Source organism: Phycodurus eques, chromosome 21 (assembly GCF_024500275.1).
Source record: "Phycodurus eques isolate BA_2022a chromosome 21, UOR_Pequ_1.1, whole genome shotgun sequence".
NCBI lineage: Eukaryota > Metazoa > Chordata > Actinopteri > Syngnathiformes > Syngnathidae > Phycodurus > Phycodurus eques.
In genome coordinates this window covers 2,229,369-2,247,182 of record NC_084545.1, presented here as the reverse complement: position 1 = coordinate 2,247,182, position 17,814 = coordinate 2,229,369, and the positions used below count along the sequence as shown (strand labels likewise).

Genomic DNA, 17,814 nt, shown 5'->3' with positions numbered 1-17,814 from the left:
AACGATATTTACATCATAATACCGGTAATGTAGAATGGTTAAAGTTCTTCACATGCCTCATGTAGCATATTTACATATTTAATGCTCTATACATCGCAAATGTGGCACATTTTGATTTATGTTCTGTACACGTCTAAGGTAGAATATTCAGACCATATTTTTTTGCTTATCGCTAGTTTGGATTTACAGCCTTTTGCTAAGCTAAGACCGCACTCAAAATTGTCCTGAAACAGCCGATGGATCGCTGGTCTTCTTTTTGTGATTTGCCGGTAAAAGTGATCGTGTAAAGCCTACTACTAGACTATTACTACTACTATTACTATAAGACCGCCGCTACTACAATAGTTACTACCACCACACTACTGCTGCTAACCACAACTACTACTACCCCAACTGATACCACTACTCCTGCTACTACTACAACTAACACCACCACTATTAGCGCTAACCAGAACTACAACTACTTCTACTATTACCACAACTGCCACGACTACTACTATCACTTGCACCACCACCACTACTACTACTACTACTTTTGACACCATAACACCATCACTAATACTACTATTACAACTACGACTACCAGTATCCGCTTCTACTGCTACCACCACCACCGCTACTATTACAACTTCTACTTTCACCACCATTACTACTTTAAACGTCCACTACTAACACCACTACTACTACTTCTACCACTAGTTTGTTGGAACATAATTAGGAGGCCAAAGTAGCTTTTTCGTTGTTTTATTAACAAGAATACAAAAAAATTACAGACATTCACATACCACGTTAGCGTAGCATGAGTGTTCACACATGTAGTTCAAGTAAAAAGATCAAAAGGTACCCTCACAAATTTTTCTTTTTCTTTTGGTGCTCTTTTGTTTGTTTTAAATCCAAAATGTTCTTCATAGTTTTGGCACTTGATCCTGATAGATTACAGCGTCTTTGCGCTCCACAAGCTCCACGGTCAAGTAGCCTTAGCATGGCGGCGACGATGTAGCCAACCCGTTGAGGCGTGCGGCCGTCAGACTCTGCTGGCACGATGGTGTCCCGAATGAAAGGCGCTCGTCACGACTTCTCGTTTGAGTGAACAGCTGCTTCCTGTCCTCAAATAAGATAGCTCTAATATAAATAGATAACAATAATTTTTGCTCCAGACCCGATGTGGCGGTGTTCTTCTGCTGGGAATCATTCATGTCTCTTTTGTGGTACTGTCGTGTGCTTTAAAGTTGGTTCTCCGGAGGCTCAGACTTGGACGCCACTGAAGGGTCAAAACCAGGCCCGCCGAGGCGGATTTCAGTCTGACTGTGGTGCTCTGAATTATTTCGTACGTCTCGGCCAGATTCTTGAAATGCAAATTTGTGACGTCCTCAAACAACTTAGCTCCAACATAAATAGACACCAATAAATTAAGCTCGAGACCCGATGAGGCGGTGGCAGTGTTTGCATTTGTCTGTTAGGACTCATTCATCCTTCTTTTGTGGCATCCCTTTTTCCAGTGTGCTTTGTCGACTCTCTGGAGGCTGCGACTCGGAACTCACTGAACCAGGCCCGTTGAGGCGAAATACAGTCTGTCTCTGGTGCTTTTGAGTTCTTTCACGTCGGCAGATTGCTAGCATTCAGCACACTGTACATCTCAGCCAATTTCTTGAAGCGCTGGAGCAGCATAGATAATGTAGCTAACCTGCCGTTGCACCAATGGAGGGTTAAACCAGGCCAGTCGAGACAGAACTCAGTCACTTTCTGGTTCTTGAAGGCTGTGTGTGTTGCTACCACGTGGTAGGATTGTTAGCGTCCAGCACGCTGTACATCTAGAGTTGGTAATAAAATAACTTAGCTTCAACACAAATAAACACCAACAATTTAGGCTCCAGACCGATGAGGCGGCGGTGTTGGCACTGTTCTGCTGGAAATTGTTTATCGTACTTCCGTGGCGGCGTTATGTTCACACATGCTCGACTTGCAGACACTCTGGAGGCTCTGAATTGGAACCCACTGAACCAAGCCCATTAAGGCAGAATTTAGTCAATCTTCGCTTTGTTCTTTCTGGATGATTCTTAATAGCCGTGTGTTGCCAACATATCTGAGGATGCCGTACATCTCGAATCTTGGCAACTAACTTGTCAAGGAGCCACTGAAGAGAGAATACCAGGCCCGCCTATAGAGAATTCAGTCAGTTTGGTGTTCTGTGTTGTGTCCTGATGGTTCTTGACGGCCGTGTGTGTTTCTACCACATGGGAGGATTGTTAACGTCCAGCACGCCGTACATCTCGGCCAGTTTCTTGAAGCGCGGCCCCCAGTCGTTGAGGTAGTCGTACTCGTGGTCGCCGCCGGATGCGCCCGACTGCAGCGAGCTGAGCGACTCGGCCACCGAGCCCTCGCCCTCGTAGGCGTACGTCTGCAGGGAGTCGTAAGGGGGCGCGCACGGGTCCACGTCGGCCTCCAGGAGCTTGGACAGGACGTAGCCGTGAACTCCGCTGCCGCCGCTAGCCATCTGTACGTAGCGAGACAAACTCTGGATCTCCGGAAGCATGTCCTGCCGCGTCTCGCCCGCGTGGGGGTGCACTTCCCGCGGATTCCACATGGCGGCGATGTCGAAGGCCTCCGTGTCCTCCTCGCCGCCACCCTCGTCATCGTAACGGACAATGTTCTCGTGTACGTTATCCTCCTCGTCGCTAAGGTACGGCTTCTTGCGGTGCATCCGCAGCGAGAGCATCAGCAGGATCATCACTGAAACAACACAAACACACACACACAAAAAAATAACTGTGTTAGCGCAGTTAGCTTGTACGCCAATGCTAGCTTTAGGATCTGTGAGTTTCATGAGGACAAGTTTGAGGTTTGATAAATTGGTCTTAGTTTGTTAGTTAGTCAGAGACTTGTGATGTGGTGCTTACCCAGGAGCACAAAGATGGCGGCCAGGATGGCAATGAGTGCGACCCTGCTGAGGCTGGCGGGCAGGCTGTGAGCTTCCGCGTTGCAGGTCATGACGTTTCCGTCGCGGTCGCAGGCGCACACACGCACGCTCAGCGTGGAGGTGCTGGTGTGTACCGGAGCCTCCCCGTCCGTCACCATGATGGGAAGGTAGAAGAGCGTCTGCTCCCGCTGGGACCAGCCGCCGCGACGCGTCAAGACCCACGCCGTGTTATCTAACAACACAAGACGGGGGTTAATATGCTATTATGTTAATATTAGCTAAGCATCAAGAGGGGGCTGGAAATAAGTAGCTATCTGTCCATATCTAATATTTAAGTATTTCCCCCTAATATTTTTATTTTTGATTAATATTCTTTTTAAAATAATACGTGTATTTATGTACATTTATATTTGTGTTTCCCCTAATAAATTTGTATGTTCCCCTCATATTTCAAATTTTCTTTAAATACTTTAGCATTTTTATAGTAATGTTGTTTTTCCTTCCAATGTTTGTTCATAATATTATTTTTTATTCATATTTTACAAACAATTTTCAAATATGCTGTCTTTTCAAAATGTTATTTGTTTGGGGTATTTAAAAAATATTTCTGTATTTTGTATTATTTCTGTATTCAGTATTTTTATTATGTATTTGTATTATTTCTGTTTTCAGTATTTAGTTTTTTTCACCTGATAATTGTTTTCTCATATTTTTGTTTTATTTCTCACAAACAACCATTCGCACTCACATTCACACCTACGGGCAATTTAGAGTCTTCAATTAACTTAGTTTTTGGAAAATATTTTTTCGAATATTTTTCTATTAGTGTATGTGTTTACCTTGATTGTCTCGCAGGGTGAAGTTTGGGTTGTTGGCTGCATGTGGCGCTAAAGCGTAAGAGAAGTGATGTCCGCTGGGAGGCTCGTCAGGATCCACGGCCGTCACCGCCTGGATCAACTACGACGACAAAGACTGACAGGTCACGTGACGCCCGGCCGCCCAGGCTTCCTGTCACGTGACGCGCGTTACCTGTCCCGCCCTGGCGCCGTCGCACACGTAGGCCTCCAGGTAGTCGCTGAGCGTGGGCGCGTTGTCGTTCACGTCCCGCACGCGGATGGACACGGCCACGCTGGACAGCTGAGAGGGATTATCTGACACACATGGAAAACGCAAGCCTTTACATGGCAATTCCTTTTAATTATCAGGCCGCATTTTGACTGAAAGGTCGAAGGTCGCCACACGCACTCATCTCCATGGCCAGCACGCTGATGTTGTGCCAGGCCAGCTGCTCGCGGTCCAGCGGACGCAACGTCATCAGAGCGCCAGATGTGATGTCCATGTAGAAGAATTTGTCAGGGTCACTAGAACGGTCCAAGGAGTACCTGAAAAGGAGAAGGATGAAAAGAAAGGAGGGGAAGGAGGTGCAGGTGGGGAAAAGAAGGAGGAGTAAGAAGAGGAGAAGGAGCAAGAGAAAAAAGAAGGGGAGGAGAGAGAAGAGAAGTAGGTGGAGGATAAGAAAGAAGAGGAAGAGAAGACAATCAACAATCAGCATTGCGCTTGATTGACACGTCATTCTTTCCACTCAAAAGCCGCAATATTAGGTACACCTGAACACCATCTGTTCTAATTGAAGGGTTGAGGCACGTGTCCTTCAGGAAGCGTCTACGGCGTGACCTCTGACCTCACAGTGTTGTTGTCGCCGTCCGGGTCCCTGGCGGCAATCATCCTGACCAGCGTGCCCACGTCGGCGTCCTCGGCCACTTCCAAGAGGTAAGCGGGCGCATCGAAGACGGGAGGCTCGTCCACGTCGTCTACGCTGATGTGCACGATAGTGACGTCACTGAATGTGGTGACGTCACTGAGTGTGGTGCCGTCTTCCAGGTGTGTGTTGGCGCCCTCTACCTTCAGGGTGTAACTGCACTTGGCCTCAAAGTCCAGCGGCTGACAGCAAAACACAAAACACAGCTCGAGCTTTTTACACGACACACACCACAGTTGAAACCTGAACTTCAAACCTAAGTTTGAAACCCTAACCATAGCTTGAAGCCCTAATTTTAAACCGTAAAATGGAGTTGGGGATATAGTACACTTGTCACATTGGTATGGCTGGAACTGTGTTTTCGCAGAGAGTAGCCAACTTTGAACAAGAAAAATAACAGGCCAATTAATACGTGTTTGGAGATATAAAATAATACACGTCCACTCAGGACGCCGCGTCTGAACCGAAAATTAATTAGTATGTCACTGCACAGGTCACTTCAGGACGTGGGCAGGTTAAAAGTATATTCATGAATAAATATTTGTAATATAACCTTTATTCGTCCCACAGTGGGGAAATTTGCATCGTTTCAGCTGCAATTGTGGGTATAGGAAATATAAATATGTAATACAACATGCAAGAGAAAACATAATTACATTTCTTCTTCTTACATGTACTCGTACAAGAAGTACATTGCACAAAATAGAAACCAAAACTGTTGTCCGTATATAAACTGCGTCCACCATTACAAGGCTGATGTGATAAAAACATTGAAATGACAAATATTGAAGCCATCATTTTGATTATGACTATCACACGGAAATTTGGAAAATATTTTGGACGAATTGTTTTTGGAAGTCGATTTTTATAGGTTGGCAGCTCTATAAACTGTACGTCAAAACCTTAACCCTGGCTGGAAACTTTACTGTGAAAACCAAACCATTGTTTAATATCCTAATCATAACTCGAAACCCTACTTTAAAACCTTTAGCCTACTTGAAACGCTCCCCCATGCTTGAAACTATAACTAAACCCTATAAATAAACCCTAATCATGGCTTGAAACCCAAATTTAAAACCCCAACTGTGTCTTGCAACTCAAATTTAAAACCTTAACCCGGGCTCGAAAGCCTAATTTGAAAGCCTAGCCTAGAAAGTGTGGCGCTACCTTCTTGACGGTGATGATGGCGTATCTGTTGCTGCTGTCGGTGGCGATCCCGAAGGTGTCCCTGCCGTCGCCGTCGATGACGCTGTACGTCATGTCGGCGTTGACGCCCACGTCGCGGTCTTTGGCCCAGATGCGACCCACCTCCGAGTCCACCGAGGCCGACTCGGGCACGCTCATCTGGTACAACCCTAAGGGGAGGATGCACAACTGTCATTCTACCTATGGCCACCAGACAGAGCCAAACCTCCACCCTGGAAGTGAAAAGCAATACCAACAAATGGGGAGGAAATAAAAACGAAACTAAACAGCATACGTAAATAATTTTTTTTTTTACATAACTAAAAAAATGTGTAAATGTTTCAGTGTTTTGCTTAATCATAAAAGCTGTAATGTTGGAGTTATGTGTAATTCTGTTGGTTGGTTTACTGTAAACCCCATCAGTTTTTTATTTCTTTTTTTTAAACACTAACCCAGGCTTCAAAGCATAATTTCAAACCCTGCCCTGAAACTTACTTGAAAACCCCAACCCTTGTTTAAAACCTAACCTCGGCTTGTAACCCAAATTTGAAACCCTAACCCCGCCTTAAAACATTAACGTGAAACCCTAACATTGGCTTGAAATCCTGACTTGAAACTTTAACCCTAGCTAGAAACCCTAATTTCAAACCCCAACCCTTGTTTAAACCCCTAATCCTGGCTTCAAATCCTAATTTAAAACCCTAACACTTGTTTTAAACTCTAATGTAGGCAATTTGAAACCCCAACACTTGTTTAAAAACATATCTAGGATTGAAACCTTCCGGTGAAACCCTAACATTAGCTTGAAACTCTAACCCTGGTTTAAAACTTTAACCCTAGCTTGAAACCATAATCCTGACTTGAAACCCTACTTTGCAAAACCAAACCTTGTTGAAAACCCCAACAAGGCTTGTAACCCAACTGGAAACCCAAATTCAGGCTTGAGACCTTAGCATTCCGGCAGATGGCGCTAATTGTCTGGGGACTAACACTGGAAGTGGGCGATCTGACTCTGGTTTATCTTATTGCAAATGTTAATCATATGTATTGAAAATGCCAAGAAGTGTGTGTGTGTGTGTGTTGTCTCACTTTGATCAAAGATGGGTGGGTTGTCGTTGACGTCGCCGAGCGAGATGTCCACACGTGTGGTTCCGGTGAGCCCGCCCAGCTGGCCGCCCATGTCCTTGGCCTGAATGACCACCGTGTAGTTCTCCCTGGTCTCCCGATCCATGTCGGTCAGCGAGACCCGCACCACGCCTGAGGAGACACGCGGGAGATTACGCCCAACCCCGAAATCTACATCGTTCCACTCGGCGTGGAGATGAACGGACAGTCCAGAGATGGGATCAAGTCAGACGTTTCACGTCTCAGGTAAGTCTCAAGTCTCAACCTTCAAGTCTCAAGCAAGCCCCAAGAAATGTTATCTTGGGCAAGTCGAGTCACAGTTTATCTAAAGTCAAGTCCCAAGTCAAATCATCAAAACAGATGACTCCAATCGACGTCAGTCCAAGTCGCATTGACTCAAATCCCCAAGTCTCTGATGAACGGAGACTCTCTGACGTTTGGTGGAGACGGTGTGGTGAAGGGGCCTCGCGTACCGGTCTTGGCGTCCACCGAGAAGTAAGGCTGACCCTCCAGGATGCTGTAGACCACACGGGCACTGTTGCCGTACGTCGGGTCGTCTGCATCGGTGGCGGTCAGCTGGATCACTGACGTTCCTGGTAGGGATGAAACGGAACAAGGATTATTGCCTTGTATATTACCTGCGATATTAAATTGCCTATAGATGCCACAAGATGGTGGCAAAGCACTTCTATACAACGCTATGGCCTGACTAAATAAGGCGCCTCCCCTTCAGTTCAACATAGTTGCTTGGCACCAAGATGCCACCAGACGGCGCCAAAGCAGTATTTCCACATTAGACGTGGCTTTGGGATGAGCGCAGCGATGAACAGAAAATAGGTTCAACTAAAAGTCCACGAATAGGGGTTCAATGTATCATTTATTTTGTAGTCATTGTTAATAGCATATTTAGCGTCTTTGAGAGAAAACAGTTGTGTTACTTGCTCTAATAGCGATAGCATCGGGACCTAACAGGAATGAAGGTGCTGGAGAAAAGTTATTCATGTATTAGAAACAAAGTCCCTTTTTTCATTTTTGCCAGCGACATATAGTGACAGGTAGAACAAATGAAACTTCTTCTCTCGACAAAAAGTGCAATTGACCTGTGTATCCAACTGAAACTTTTATACAAATCAGGGTTTCAAGCCAATGTTAGGATTTCACGGTAAAGTCCCGTACGACATTAGGGTTTCAAATTTTGGTCTCTAGCCTAGTTTAGGGTTTTAAAATAGGGTTAGAGTTTCAAGTTAGGGTTTGCAGTCAGTGGTAAAGATTTTAAAAAGGGTTAGGGTTCCTAAGTAGGGTTTAAAGCCAGTGTTACACTTTCAAGTTCAGGTCTGTGTCAGGTCTGGGTGAGTGTTTCAAGCGGGATCAGGGTTTCTGATGTTATAGGATGTGTACAAATCTTGTCCATCATTTATCAGCTCATTAAAAAGATTAAAAAGAAAAAAGAAAAAAAACAACACCTATTTTTGACATTTCTGCCACCGACGCCCGGTAGGGTCCGTCCAGGAACTTGGGCTCGTTGTCGTTAATGTCTTGGATCTTGACGATGAATTCGGACTCGGGCTCGAGCGGTCTGTCGGTGAGGCGATTTCTGGCCTGCGCTCGCAGCACATACTGGGACTTGAACTCGCGGTCCAGCCTCTGGATGGCGTGGATGTCACCTGTGCTGTCGTCGATCGTGAAGGTGGTGCCGGCGCCTTCGCCCGTCAGAATGTACTTGATGGAGCCGTCGCCTTTGTCCATGTCAGAGTGGAGCTGCACCAAAACAACAACAGCTCCTAAATCTTCATCTCACAGTTTATTGTCCAACGAAGGACATCGTCTTAATGAATGTTAAGATTCCATTGAGTCATTGTGAACTCTCCACTAAGGCTTTTCAGTTCAGGATCGAGATGTTTTGGAACTTGTCAGGGTCTGCAGGGCCAATAACCCAAACCCCTAACCATAAACTGCTAACCCCTAACTTCCAGCCCATTAAACCTAATACTAACCATAACCCCCAACTCCTAAATCCCTAACCACAAACCCGTAACTCCAAACCCCTAACTTCCAGCCCACTAAACCTAATGCTAACCATAACCCCCAACTCCTAACCCATACAGAAACAGCCCCAAGATCTCCATCTTACCGCTTATTATAACACAAAGGCTATCGCCTTAATGTTGTTAAGAGACAATCAGTGTGGTATTGTGAAAGAATTGCCATGGTAACAGTGGACAAACACAGAAAGAGGCTCATAAAAGGATACGTTTGGTGAAGTTTTCCCCACATCCGAGTTGCCTTTTTCATGTTCTCTACAGTATTTTGGTGCTTAGGTTTTACAACTTGTACAATCAGTTGAAATCAGTTGCAACCGTAGTTGTAATTCCTATTTATATGTATTAAAATGACATAAATAAAAACATTGCAGAGAACACGGATTAGAATTAGATACATGTTTTCCTTCTTCCTACTCCTTTGAACATGTAAACTGTGCTAAAAATGACATCTATTGTTATTTTCTTTTCTTCTAAAATTTCCATTTCTATTATAAATTTCATGCTTTACGTGTTTTATATATTCAATAAAAAAAAAGACTGACAAACACAACATGCCTACTAAACCAACCTTAACTCACTAAACCTAACCCCGAATCCTAACCCTCTTCCAGTTTTCTACCCACCAACCATAACCTGTACTAGCTTTACCCTTAAACACGTTGATATGAAAGTGACCATCAAGTGATGCAAGGCCTGTTTTCATACTTAGATAATACTGTAAGAAAATGTCACTGGACCAACTGGCTCAACTGATGATTGTATTTAAAATGAGATCATCCTTTTATTGATCCCCAGGGGGGTAATTCCAAATTCTATTACTTAAAAACAATGCAGGGGAGAATAAGTGGCACAATCAATGCAAATTTTGACATTTCAAAGTAAAAAAAAACAAAAAAACAAAAACGGAAGCACAAAAGCACATGTTGACATCTCTGAGATTAGACTGGTGGGAAAATGGCGTTGGTGCGCGGACTCCTAATCAAAGAATCACAAAATCAGTGCCCTTTTGTTGCCAGGGACGACTGTGTGCCGCAATCAGAAACCTTTTGTTGCCCGGGAGTGCAAATGGCAGCCTGTTGATGGGAAATCACTCGCCGCTTTGTCAAGGGCCTCGCTGTCGCCAAACAGTACCACTAAAAGGACCCCTTGACGGCCATCTTGTGTATTAATCACAGAATACTTATTCGTACAGTATCTGTAAAGACAGAAAGGAAATAATTGAAAAAAACTGGAAAATCAGATTTTTGTGTAAAAAAATACCAAAACAAAACAAACAAAAAAAACAGATTTAATGTTAGACTATATCACCCAGTCTTAGTAACTGTTTGAAAGAGAAGAAACATGCGATCTGTTACAGTTGAAGCAGATTAAGACCTGCTTTCCCAATGGCCAATTTCAGATAGTCCACAAATATAGATGGAGTACTTCTTCTCTTGGATTTCCAAGATGGCGTTCCCTCAGGACTCGTTAGCTCTCAAACCGATTGTGGCACGTGACTTTTCGGGGGAATTTTCCTCCGGAATCCCTCCACGCTCATTAGGTGGGTTTGCATCAGTCTTAAAAAGGTTCTTTCGCAGGATGATCACTTAATACCACAACAGCACCAGAGTTCATCGAGTCAACGTTCAACATGAACTCTCTGTGCAGGCTTTTCAGGCTTGAGACTACAGATTTCTATGGACTAGTCAGGGTCTGAGGATGATGCTGCAGTTTTCCACTGAGTTTGTGATTGGACGATGAATAAGATTTAATAACCACTGGGAATGTTGGGAACACCGGAATGTTTTAGGGGTTTCAGACACTGAAGTTGGTGAAAACATTTCATCCCAAACCATCTCAAATATGGTAACTGATGTATACAGTCACTTCAGTCTAAACCTACTGACCTCATCTCCAGACCATAACCATAACCAAAACCATACCCCAACCCTAAACCTCTCCCAGTTCAAACCCCTAACCATTAACTACAACCCTAATCAAATAACACAGAACCCTAACCACCTTCCAAGTTTTAACCCAAGCCATAACCTACTAACACTAAAGTCTAACACTTTTTTGGTACCAACCCTTAATCTACTAGACCTAGTCATAACCAACAAAGCTACTAACCCTAACTGACTAACCCTACTAACTCCAGTTCTCACTCCCAGCCCATTAACCTTAATCAGAACCCATTAGTGTTATCTTTCAACCCAATCCTCTTCCATTACCAACCCACTAAACCTAACCCTATCCTAACCCCAAACCCTAACCCTCCTCCTGTTGTAAAACTAACCAACTAAACCTAACTTCAACCCAAATCCCAAATCCTATCTCGGAGCTCTAATCCCAAACCCTAACTCTCAGATGATAACTGTACTTAATATGCTATGGTTACCCGGGTAACCAAAGGTGTTAGCTGGTGCTGATTCTAACAACACATCTTATAATGGATGCTTAGCAAAGTGTTATGAGGACACACACAAAGTTATTTTATGTTTACAGCCCTACAGCTTAGTTAAAGCTTCGCAATTAAAAAAAAAAAATAAAAAAATTATTCAATTTAATTCATACATTGCTCATTTCATAATTATTTTTCTTTTTTGTTTTAGCCCAGTTTTTGCAATTCAAATCAGTTCTGTCCGTACAGAAAATAAGTTGTGTCCGGGCGCTTTACATAAGGCGCAGAACCACGTTGCTCAAACATTAAGGGACAAATGAACTTTTACCGGCGTCTGGATATATATATGTGTGTGTTGACCAACCTTTCCGATATAAAGAGGGTCCAGCCCGGTGTACTCCTCCAGGACAAAAAACTGGTTCCATACCCAGCCGCGTTTGACCCTCTGGACCCTCGGCAGGGAGCTGGTGGGATGATTATTGAAGCCTTGGGCCAGAAGGCTCATCATGCAGAGCGTCACGTACAGCCACGATGCAGACCGGGGTTCCATTGTCAAGTCCACCGTCCTCGTCCTCTACCTCTTTTTAGTCTTCTTCTGATGGCTGGATGGCAGTGGTAATTTGTCTGCAAATAGTGAGTGGGGTTGTTAATATAGCAAGCACCGGACATAGTTTACTCAATAATGTGTGGTCATTAACATGATAGGTAATCTGAGGTTACAGTTGGCCGCTCACGTACAAGTCGCTGCGACCCTTGGCGTTCTTATCGGGAAATAACGTTTTCTGGTGCCACATGTACTCTACTGCGTAATTTGTTTTTTTTATTGAAGCACAAACAACATGCCGTTTTTGTCAAGAAAAAGCAGTTTGCCCTGACCGCTGTTACAAAGAGAGGAAGGGGACAAGAAACAAAATGAGAGAGTGTGAGTATACGAGAGGCTGTTGGCAGCGAGCGCCCCACTTGTCGATTGCGCTCGTGCATATCGGCGACAGAGGCTCTCCACGCGTCGCTTTTTATTCCCAGTATACTGTATGTTGTTGCTGTTGGGCAGAAACCTCGTCTGTCCAAAATGGTCTGTCCCCTCATCATCTGTCGTTTTTACACATTTATCAACCAATTTAAAGTATTCAAAAATAAGCTTGAAACCAAATCTATTAACTCTCTTGAGCAAGTCTTGTCAAACTCCACCTCTTCCCTCACTCAAGATTGAAAGTCTGGCTATTTATTAGACAATAACAGGTGAAAATAGTAAAGTTATATACATTTAAGTAAGCCTGTTTTGTTAAAAATGGATCGCTGTAAAGCTGAGTTGAGTCACGTCACGTAACTCAAGCCCCACACTTCACGTCACGCAGTGCTTGCCACCTGCGTGGTTTGGACAAGCGCATCTGTTCAGAAGGTGTTAAGTGCCAAAAAGGCAGCGACGTGGGAGGCGCCGAGAAGTTTTCTTCTTGACTGCTGGGACTCCACGAGGCTTTTGTAAGGAGAATAGACTGTCGGACTCCATGATGCTTTTGTGAGCGCAAGAGCTTTTGTGCCGCTGTCTGCAGACTTTCTCAATCTGCCAGCTCGCTCCATCATTGTCCCGGCCCTTGGGGGGGCGTGGGGGGCAGCATGACATCTTTGTGTGCGTGCGGCGCGCAGGACGGCTGACATTTAACCTCTCCGCTCACCACAATGAAGCCAAATTTGCTCCCACTCCGCCCTTCCGAGGTCACAGCCGTTTTGCAGCGTTTTGAGGCGACGCACGCTGCTTTAAACTTGCTGGCCACTTGTTTAAGAGTGAGCAGCTGCCATGGGATGAAGAGGAGGAGGGGGATGAGGGGCCAGGGGGGCATCATCTGATGGAGCTTAATTTTTCCCACTGCATTCCGATACGCACGCGACGTCAGCTCTCAAATGCAAAGCAAACAAATAAAAAAATAGCAGTTGTGTTTGACATCGTAAAAAGGCAAATGAAGCAGAAGGAGATGCAGGGAGAGCGCGAGCATCTGGTGCGAGCGAATGATGGAGCACAGCCTCAGCGCCACTCCACCTGCTGCTCCATTAAATGCACCAGCAACAACACACTTCATCATCAGCACATAATGCTACCGGTTTATATAGACTATCTACGACATCATCAATATGTGCCACCACAAAGCTGTCACACCAACTAAATCTCTTTTTTACACACTTCTTGGGTGTTTTGGTTTTATGGAAAATGAAGAATTCTGTAGCCAAGGAGAGGGTAGATTTTGTTATAACGCCAACAAGGAGGAGCCATTTGTTACATTTGCAAACATGGCATGGTTGCGCTATTTATTTATTTATTTATTTATTTCATCCATCCATCCATTTTCTGAGCCGCTTCTCCTCACTAGGGTCGCGGGCGTGCCGGAGCCTATCCCAGCTGTCGTCGGGCAGGAGGCGGGGTACACCCTGAACTGGTTGCCAGCCAATCGCAGGGCACATACAAACAAACAAACATTCGCACTCACAGTCACACCTATGGGCAATTTAGAGTCTCCAATTAATATTTATGTATTTATTTATTTCATTTGGTGCTTAATTTCAAACCCAAAAAGAAAGAGCCTTTTGGTGCAAATCTGAATACAAGTGTGGATCTACATTTTTTTTTAAATTATGCACTACATTTGCAAACACAGCATTATTTGGGAATTATTATTTTGTTTCCTAATTTCCTCTTCAATAGGAAATCCATATCCAGTCAAAGGTTTGCATTTTAAAAAAAACTTGTATTGAAATGTATTTATTTGTTCATTTACTTGAATTTCGTTTACATTTAAACATTGTTCCTTTTTTCTATAAAGACAGCATTCAGAGATCCATGCTTTCCAACAATATATCTATGATGATGCTGGAAGATTGTTGGGCCTTGGTGGAGGTCTGCGCTCTCCTCAATGTGATTGTCCATGAAATTGGATGAGATCACTAAAGTCATCTCAGTGCGTGGCACAAACGTACAATTTGGAAATGTGAAGCGCAATCAAGTGTTAATTTCACAGTAGTCGTGTCTGTGCTACACGCTCAGCTCAAATGCAAAAGGAAACCCCCCACGCCGTGAAAACAGACCTTTAAAAGTGGGAGTACCCGTGAAAAAGGGTCCCGTCCCCCTCTAGATAGTTGAAGGGTCACGGCCAATTTGTTTAAGCACAATCAATTTTACACGCCGGATCCCAGCGAGGCTTCTTGAGAGCGTATGTGACTTTAAGCTAGAGTGACACCTCAACCTAACTATTAATTATCACTTACACTTTTTAACTGCTGGCTGAAGTTACACAACAAGTAAACATCATTAACTAATTTAATATAGCCTAGCCTAACCTAACCCTCAGCCACACACATTCAAAGTCACCAAAGTCATACTACAGTGAAGAATGTGATGATGGCGACCCCAAGTGGACAAAAACAATACATGCACCTCACATGCATATTTTGTATTGGTATTATGTTGGCGCAGAGTGTCCCAATACTTTGGCTGACATGTCGTATTCGAAAGGGGTACACTTTGTTTTCAGCATCCGCACAAAGCCTGGAGGGCTGTGGCTTCTTGCGCAAAGCCCTGCGGGTTCACTTAGCGCTCAGCAGAATGCCGTAAAAGGAGTCTTGTCATTTACGAGGAAATTAAATCACACAAACTGGCGGCGGTCCCGGGCGGTGGCGGCGGTGGCGAGGGGATGATGTCATCAGGCATAAACATCAACCGGGAGACTTTGCAATCAGCGTCAGTCAAATTAAGCCACGCATCCATTTCAAATTAAGTCGGACGAGCTCACCGAGAGTCAACGGGTGCCGTCAGTTGATATGCAAACGCTTCTGAAAAAAAAAAGACTTCAGAGCTCAACCAAAGATCTCAGTCTTAAAAAAAAAAAGTCATCATAAGAAAGTAAACCCTTGGCTCAGGTTGAGCTTTGAGGTCTGAATGCCAACGGGAGTTTGGACGTGCTCGGAATAAGAAACGCGTTTGGCATCGCAACTCAGCAGAGAAGTTCCACCAACGTGTTCCCCTCCACCATACAACAACGCAATGAGCCAGACATACTTTTTAAGTCAAGAGTCATGTTTCCACCAAGTGGTCCAGTCCACTTGAAGGTTTGGAAGTGAAATTCCTCATTGACATCATAGCATAGCGACACAATGTAAGTTTCCAATCAGTTCCACAAAGAAGAAAAGAAAGTCAAACAAAAATGGAAGACGCCGTGCTTCTTGACATGAAGAAGACAAGTTCGCCACAGTACACATTTGTCTGCATTTCTATTGGAAAAGTTCCAAAACCATTAGTTTATTATTTGGAAATTAAAGTACAGACCCATTTTTAAAAAAATATAATAAAAACAAATGTACAAAAATTCTTCTAAATTGATTAGATTTAACAGCTATCGACACATTTTTAATTGGAAAAAAAAGTTTTTGGATTAAATTAAGAAGTAAAACAAATTAATAAAACTGAATATAATTCAATTACATTGAATTAAAGTAAAAGTTCCCGGCAAATATTTTGAAATACATTGAAAAAGTTATTAAAATTACATTAAATTGAATTAAATTCTAAAGTACAGACCTATTTGTATGAATTAATTTAAAAATTAAATACAATCTTATTCAACTGATTTAACTTAAAAGCTCTCAACATATTTTTTAAAATTGGAAAAATATATTTTGATTAAATTAAGAGGTGCTGATGCATTTAAAATACATTTAAATGTCTTTTAAAAATACATGGACAAATTAAATTACATGAAATAGAATTAAATAAAAATCTCCCTACACATTTTTGTAAATAAAAGATTATTGCCCGTTTTTATTGTTTTTAAATACATAAGAAAAAACTTTAATGTCCCAATCCATGTACCTAGTTCTACTTTTCGCTTTTAGTTGGTATCCAAGTTGCAGTCCAGTTTTGTCCAGTCTTGGGTGGCTCGAAACCAACTTCTGTCCACTGAATTGTCACTTCTGTGATACAAAAAACCCAAAATGGTGATTTAAGAAAACTTACTGGATTAAGACACATGTAAGTAACATAGTTGATGTACGTTTAATGAAAGCCGTTAGCCTCGTAGCATGTCATGTTTGCTCTTTCATGTATTTGTTAACAAGTTACACGTCACACCATCGTTGTACAGCATAAAAAGTGGCGGAATCAAGTGGAGTGGACCATATAGTGGAAACTTGGCTAGAGGTACACTTCCACTTGGTATATTGGTAACCCAATACAATGACGACTACAGGTCCGTTATCTTGGCTAGAGGTGGCAAAAGTACTCAGTCTGTGCTCACATACTTGTGTACGAAAAGTCGTAGAAGTACTGATTCGACTGCTGTACTCAATTTTAAAAAGTACATACGTTACACTGAAGTGTACTCAAGTACAAAAGTAAAAAAGAATTTCTGCACATTTTTCCTATTTCTTTCTGTGACTCTTCCAGTCTTTATGGAGATTGACTTAAGTAGAGGAACAAAGTATTTGTACTGATTTTGGCAATCTGCACAACTTTTGAAATGCAAATGCAGAAAAGTAAGCCCTCAGCATCGTTTTTCGTGTGCGGCATCGCAGCGCAAACGTTCTCGTCTTACCTCCTCACGCTATGACTCCTCTGCCTCCTCGTCCTTTATCTCGTATCTTATCTCCCGTCCAGGCAAAGTCACCTTGAGTCATCACTCACGCGCCTGTTTGGCAAGGTTGCTCCTCTTGGAGTGTTTGCCTCCTCTGTCTGCACACTCTCTCGTAGCACATGGAAGCTGGCGTTGCTTCTTATCTGGGGAGCCAATCGCAGCCGAGCTCCAATTGTCCCGGTCCTTACAATCGGCGGGACGGCCTCCCCCTGGCCAACCCTGCTGACGCAGCCATCCACAGAGCTCGGAGGGAGGAGTGGACTGAGGAGGTGGAGGAGGCAGGGAGGGTTGGTTGTAATTGACGGCAGGATGATGAAATCAGGCCAGGATGTGAGTAGTGGGGGAAAAACTACCCGGTCATATCGAATTGTGTGACCAGTTGGTTTTGTTACTGTACTGAAAACAAAACAGTCCCAAGAACTGTCTGTGTTCCCACCACATTTGTCAAGTCCCCATAGAAACGTGTAGCTGTTGGTCTTTGAAGGTTCACGGGGGAATCTTGAAACAGTAAATATTTTTAGTATTTTTATGGGACAGTGGGTCACAGGGGTGACTTGAAAAAGTCAGGAGAACTGTCTGTATTACCACCACACAGGCACAGGTTCCCACAGAAACATGCACCTGTTGATCCTTAGTTCCCTTTTCTCTGAATCATTTATTAGTGATAAATCATGGATTTTATTGTCATTTCATGTGTACCTACCTACCAACTACTGGCGAGGAGGACTTACTCGATGTCAGATTTTTTTTGCCTAAAGTATTGGTGGCTGGTATCGGCAGGCTTCACGAGA

The 17,814-nt window shown here is 43.5% G+C and overlaps 1 protein-coding gene across 3 annotated transcripts in view; it reads right to left on the bottom strand.

Moving 5' to 3' along the window:
• Positions 1 to 670: 670 nt before the first annotated feature.
• Positions 671 to 17,814, bottom strand: part of LOC133396527 (cadherin-20-like) — a 45,114-nt gene continuing 27,970 nt past the window's right edge. Inside the window, exons 1-13 of one of the 3 annotated variants that reach the window (XM_061666488.1) lie at positions 16,985 to 17,052; positions 16,264 to 16,364; positions 11,773 to 12,032; positions 8,450 to 8,744; positions 7,460 to 7,579; positions 6,951 to 7,118; positions 5,844 to 6,031; positions 4,599 to 4,858; positions 4,163 to 4,299; positions 3,947 to 4,068; positions 3,757 to 3,874; positions 2,898 to 3,149; positions 671 to 2,730 (exon numbers count right to left, since the gene is read on the bottom strand). In XM_061666488.1, coding sequence (XP_061522472.1) covers positions 2,228 to 2,730; positions 2,898 to 3,149; positions 3,757 to 3,874; positions 3,947 to 4,068; positions 4,163 to 4,299; positions 4,599 to 4,858; positions 5,844 to 6,031; positions 6,951 to 7,118; positions 7,460 to 7,579; positions 8,450 to 8,744; positions 11,773 to 11,958 — 2,349 coding nt within the window. In that variant the 5' untranslated portion in view covers positions 11,959 to 12,032; positions 16,264 to 16,364; positions 16,985 to 17,052 and the 3' untranslated portion in view covers positions 671 to 2,227. Of the gene's footprint in view, positions 2,731 to 2,897; positions 3,150 to 3,756; positions 3,890 to 3,946; positions 4,069 to 4,162; positions 4,300 to 4,598; positions 4,859 to 5,843; positions 6,032 to 6,950; positions 7,119 to 7,459; positions 7,580 to 8,449; positions 8,745 to 11,772; positions 12,033 to 16,263; positions 16,365 to 16,984; positions 17,053 to 17,814 lie in introns of those variants that run through there. The other 2 variants (XM_061666489.1, XM_061666490.1) reach the window with 2 other exon arrangements.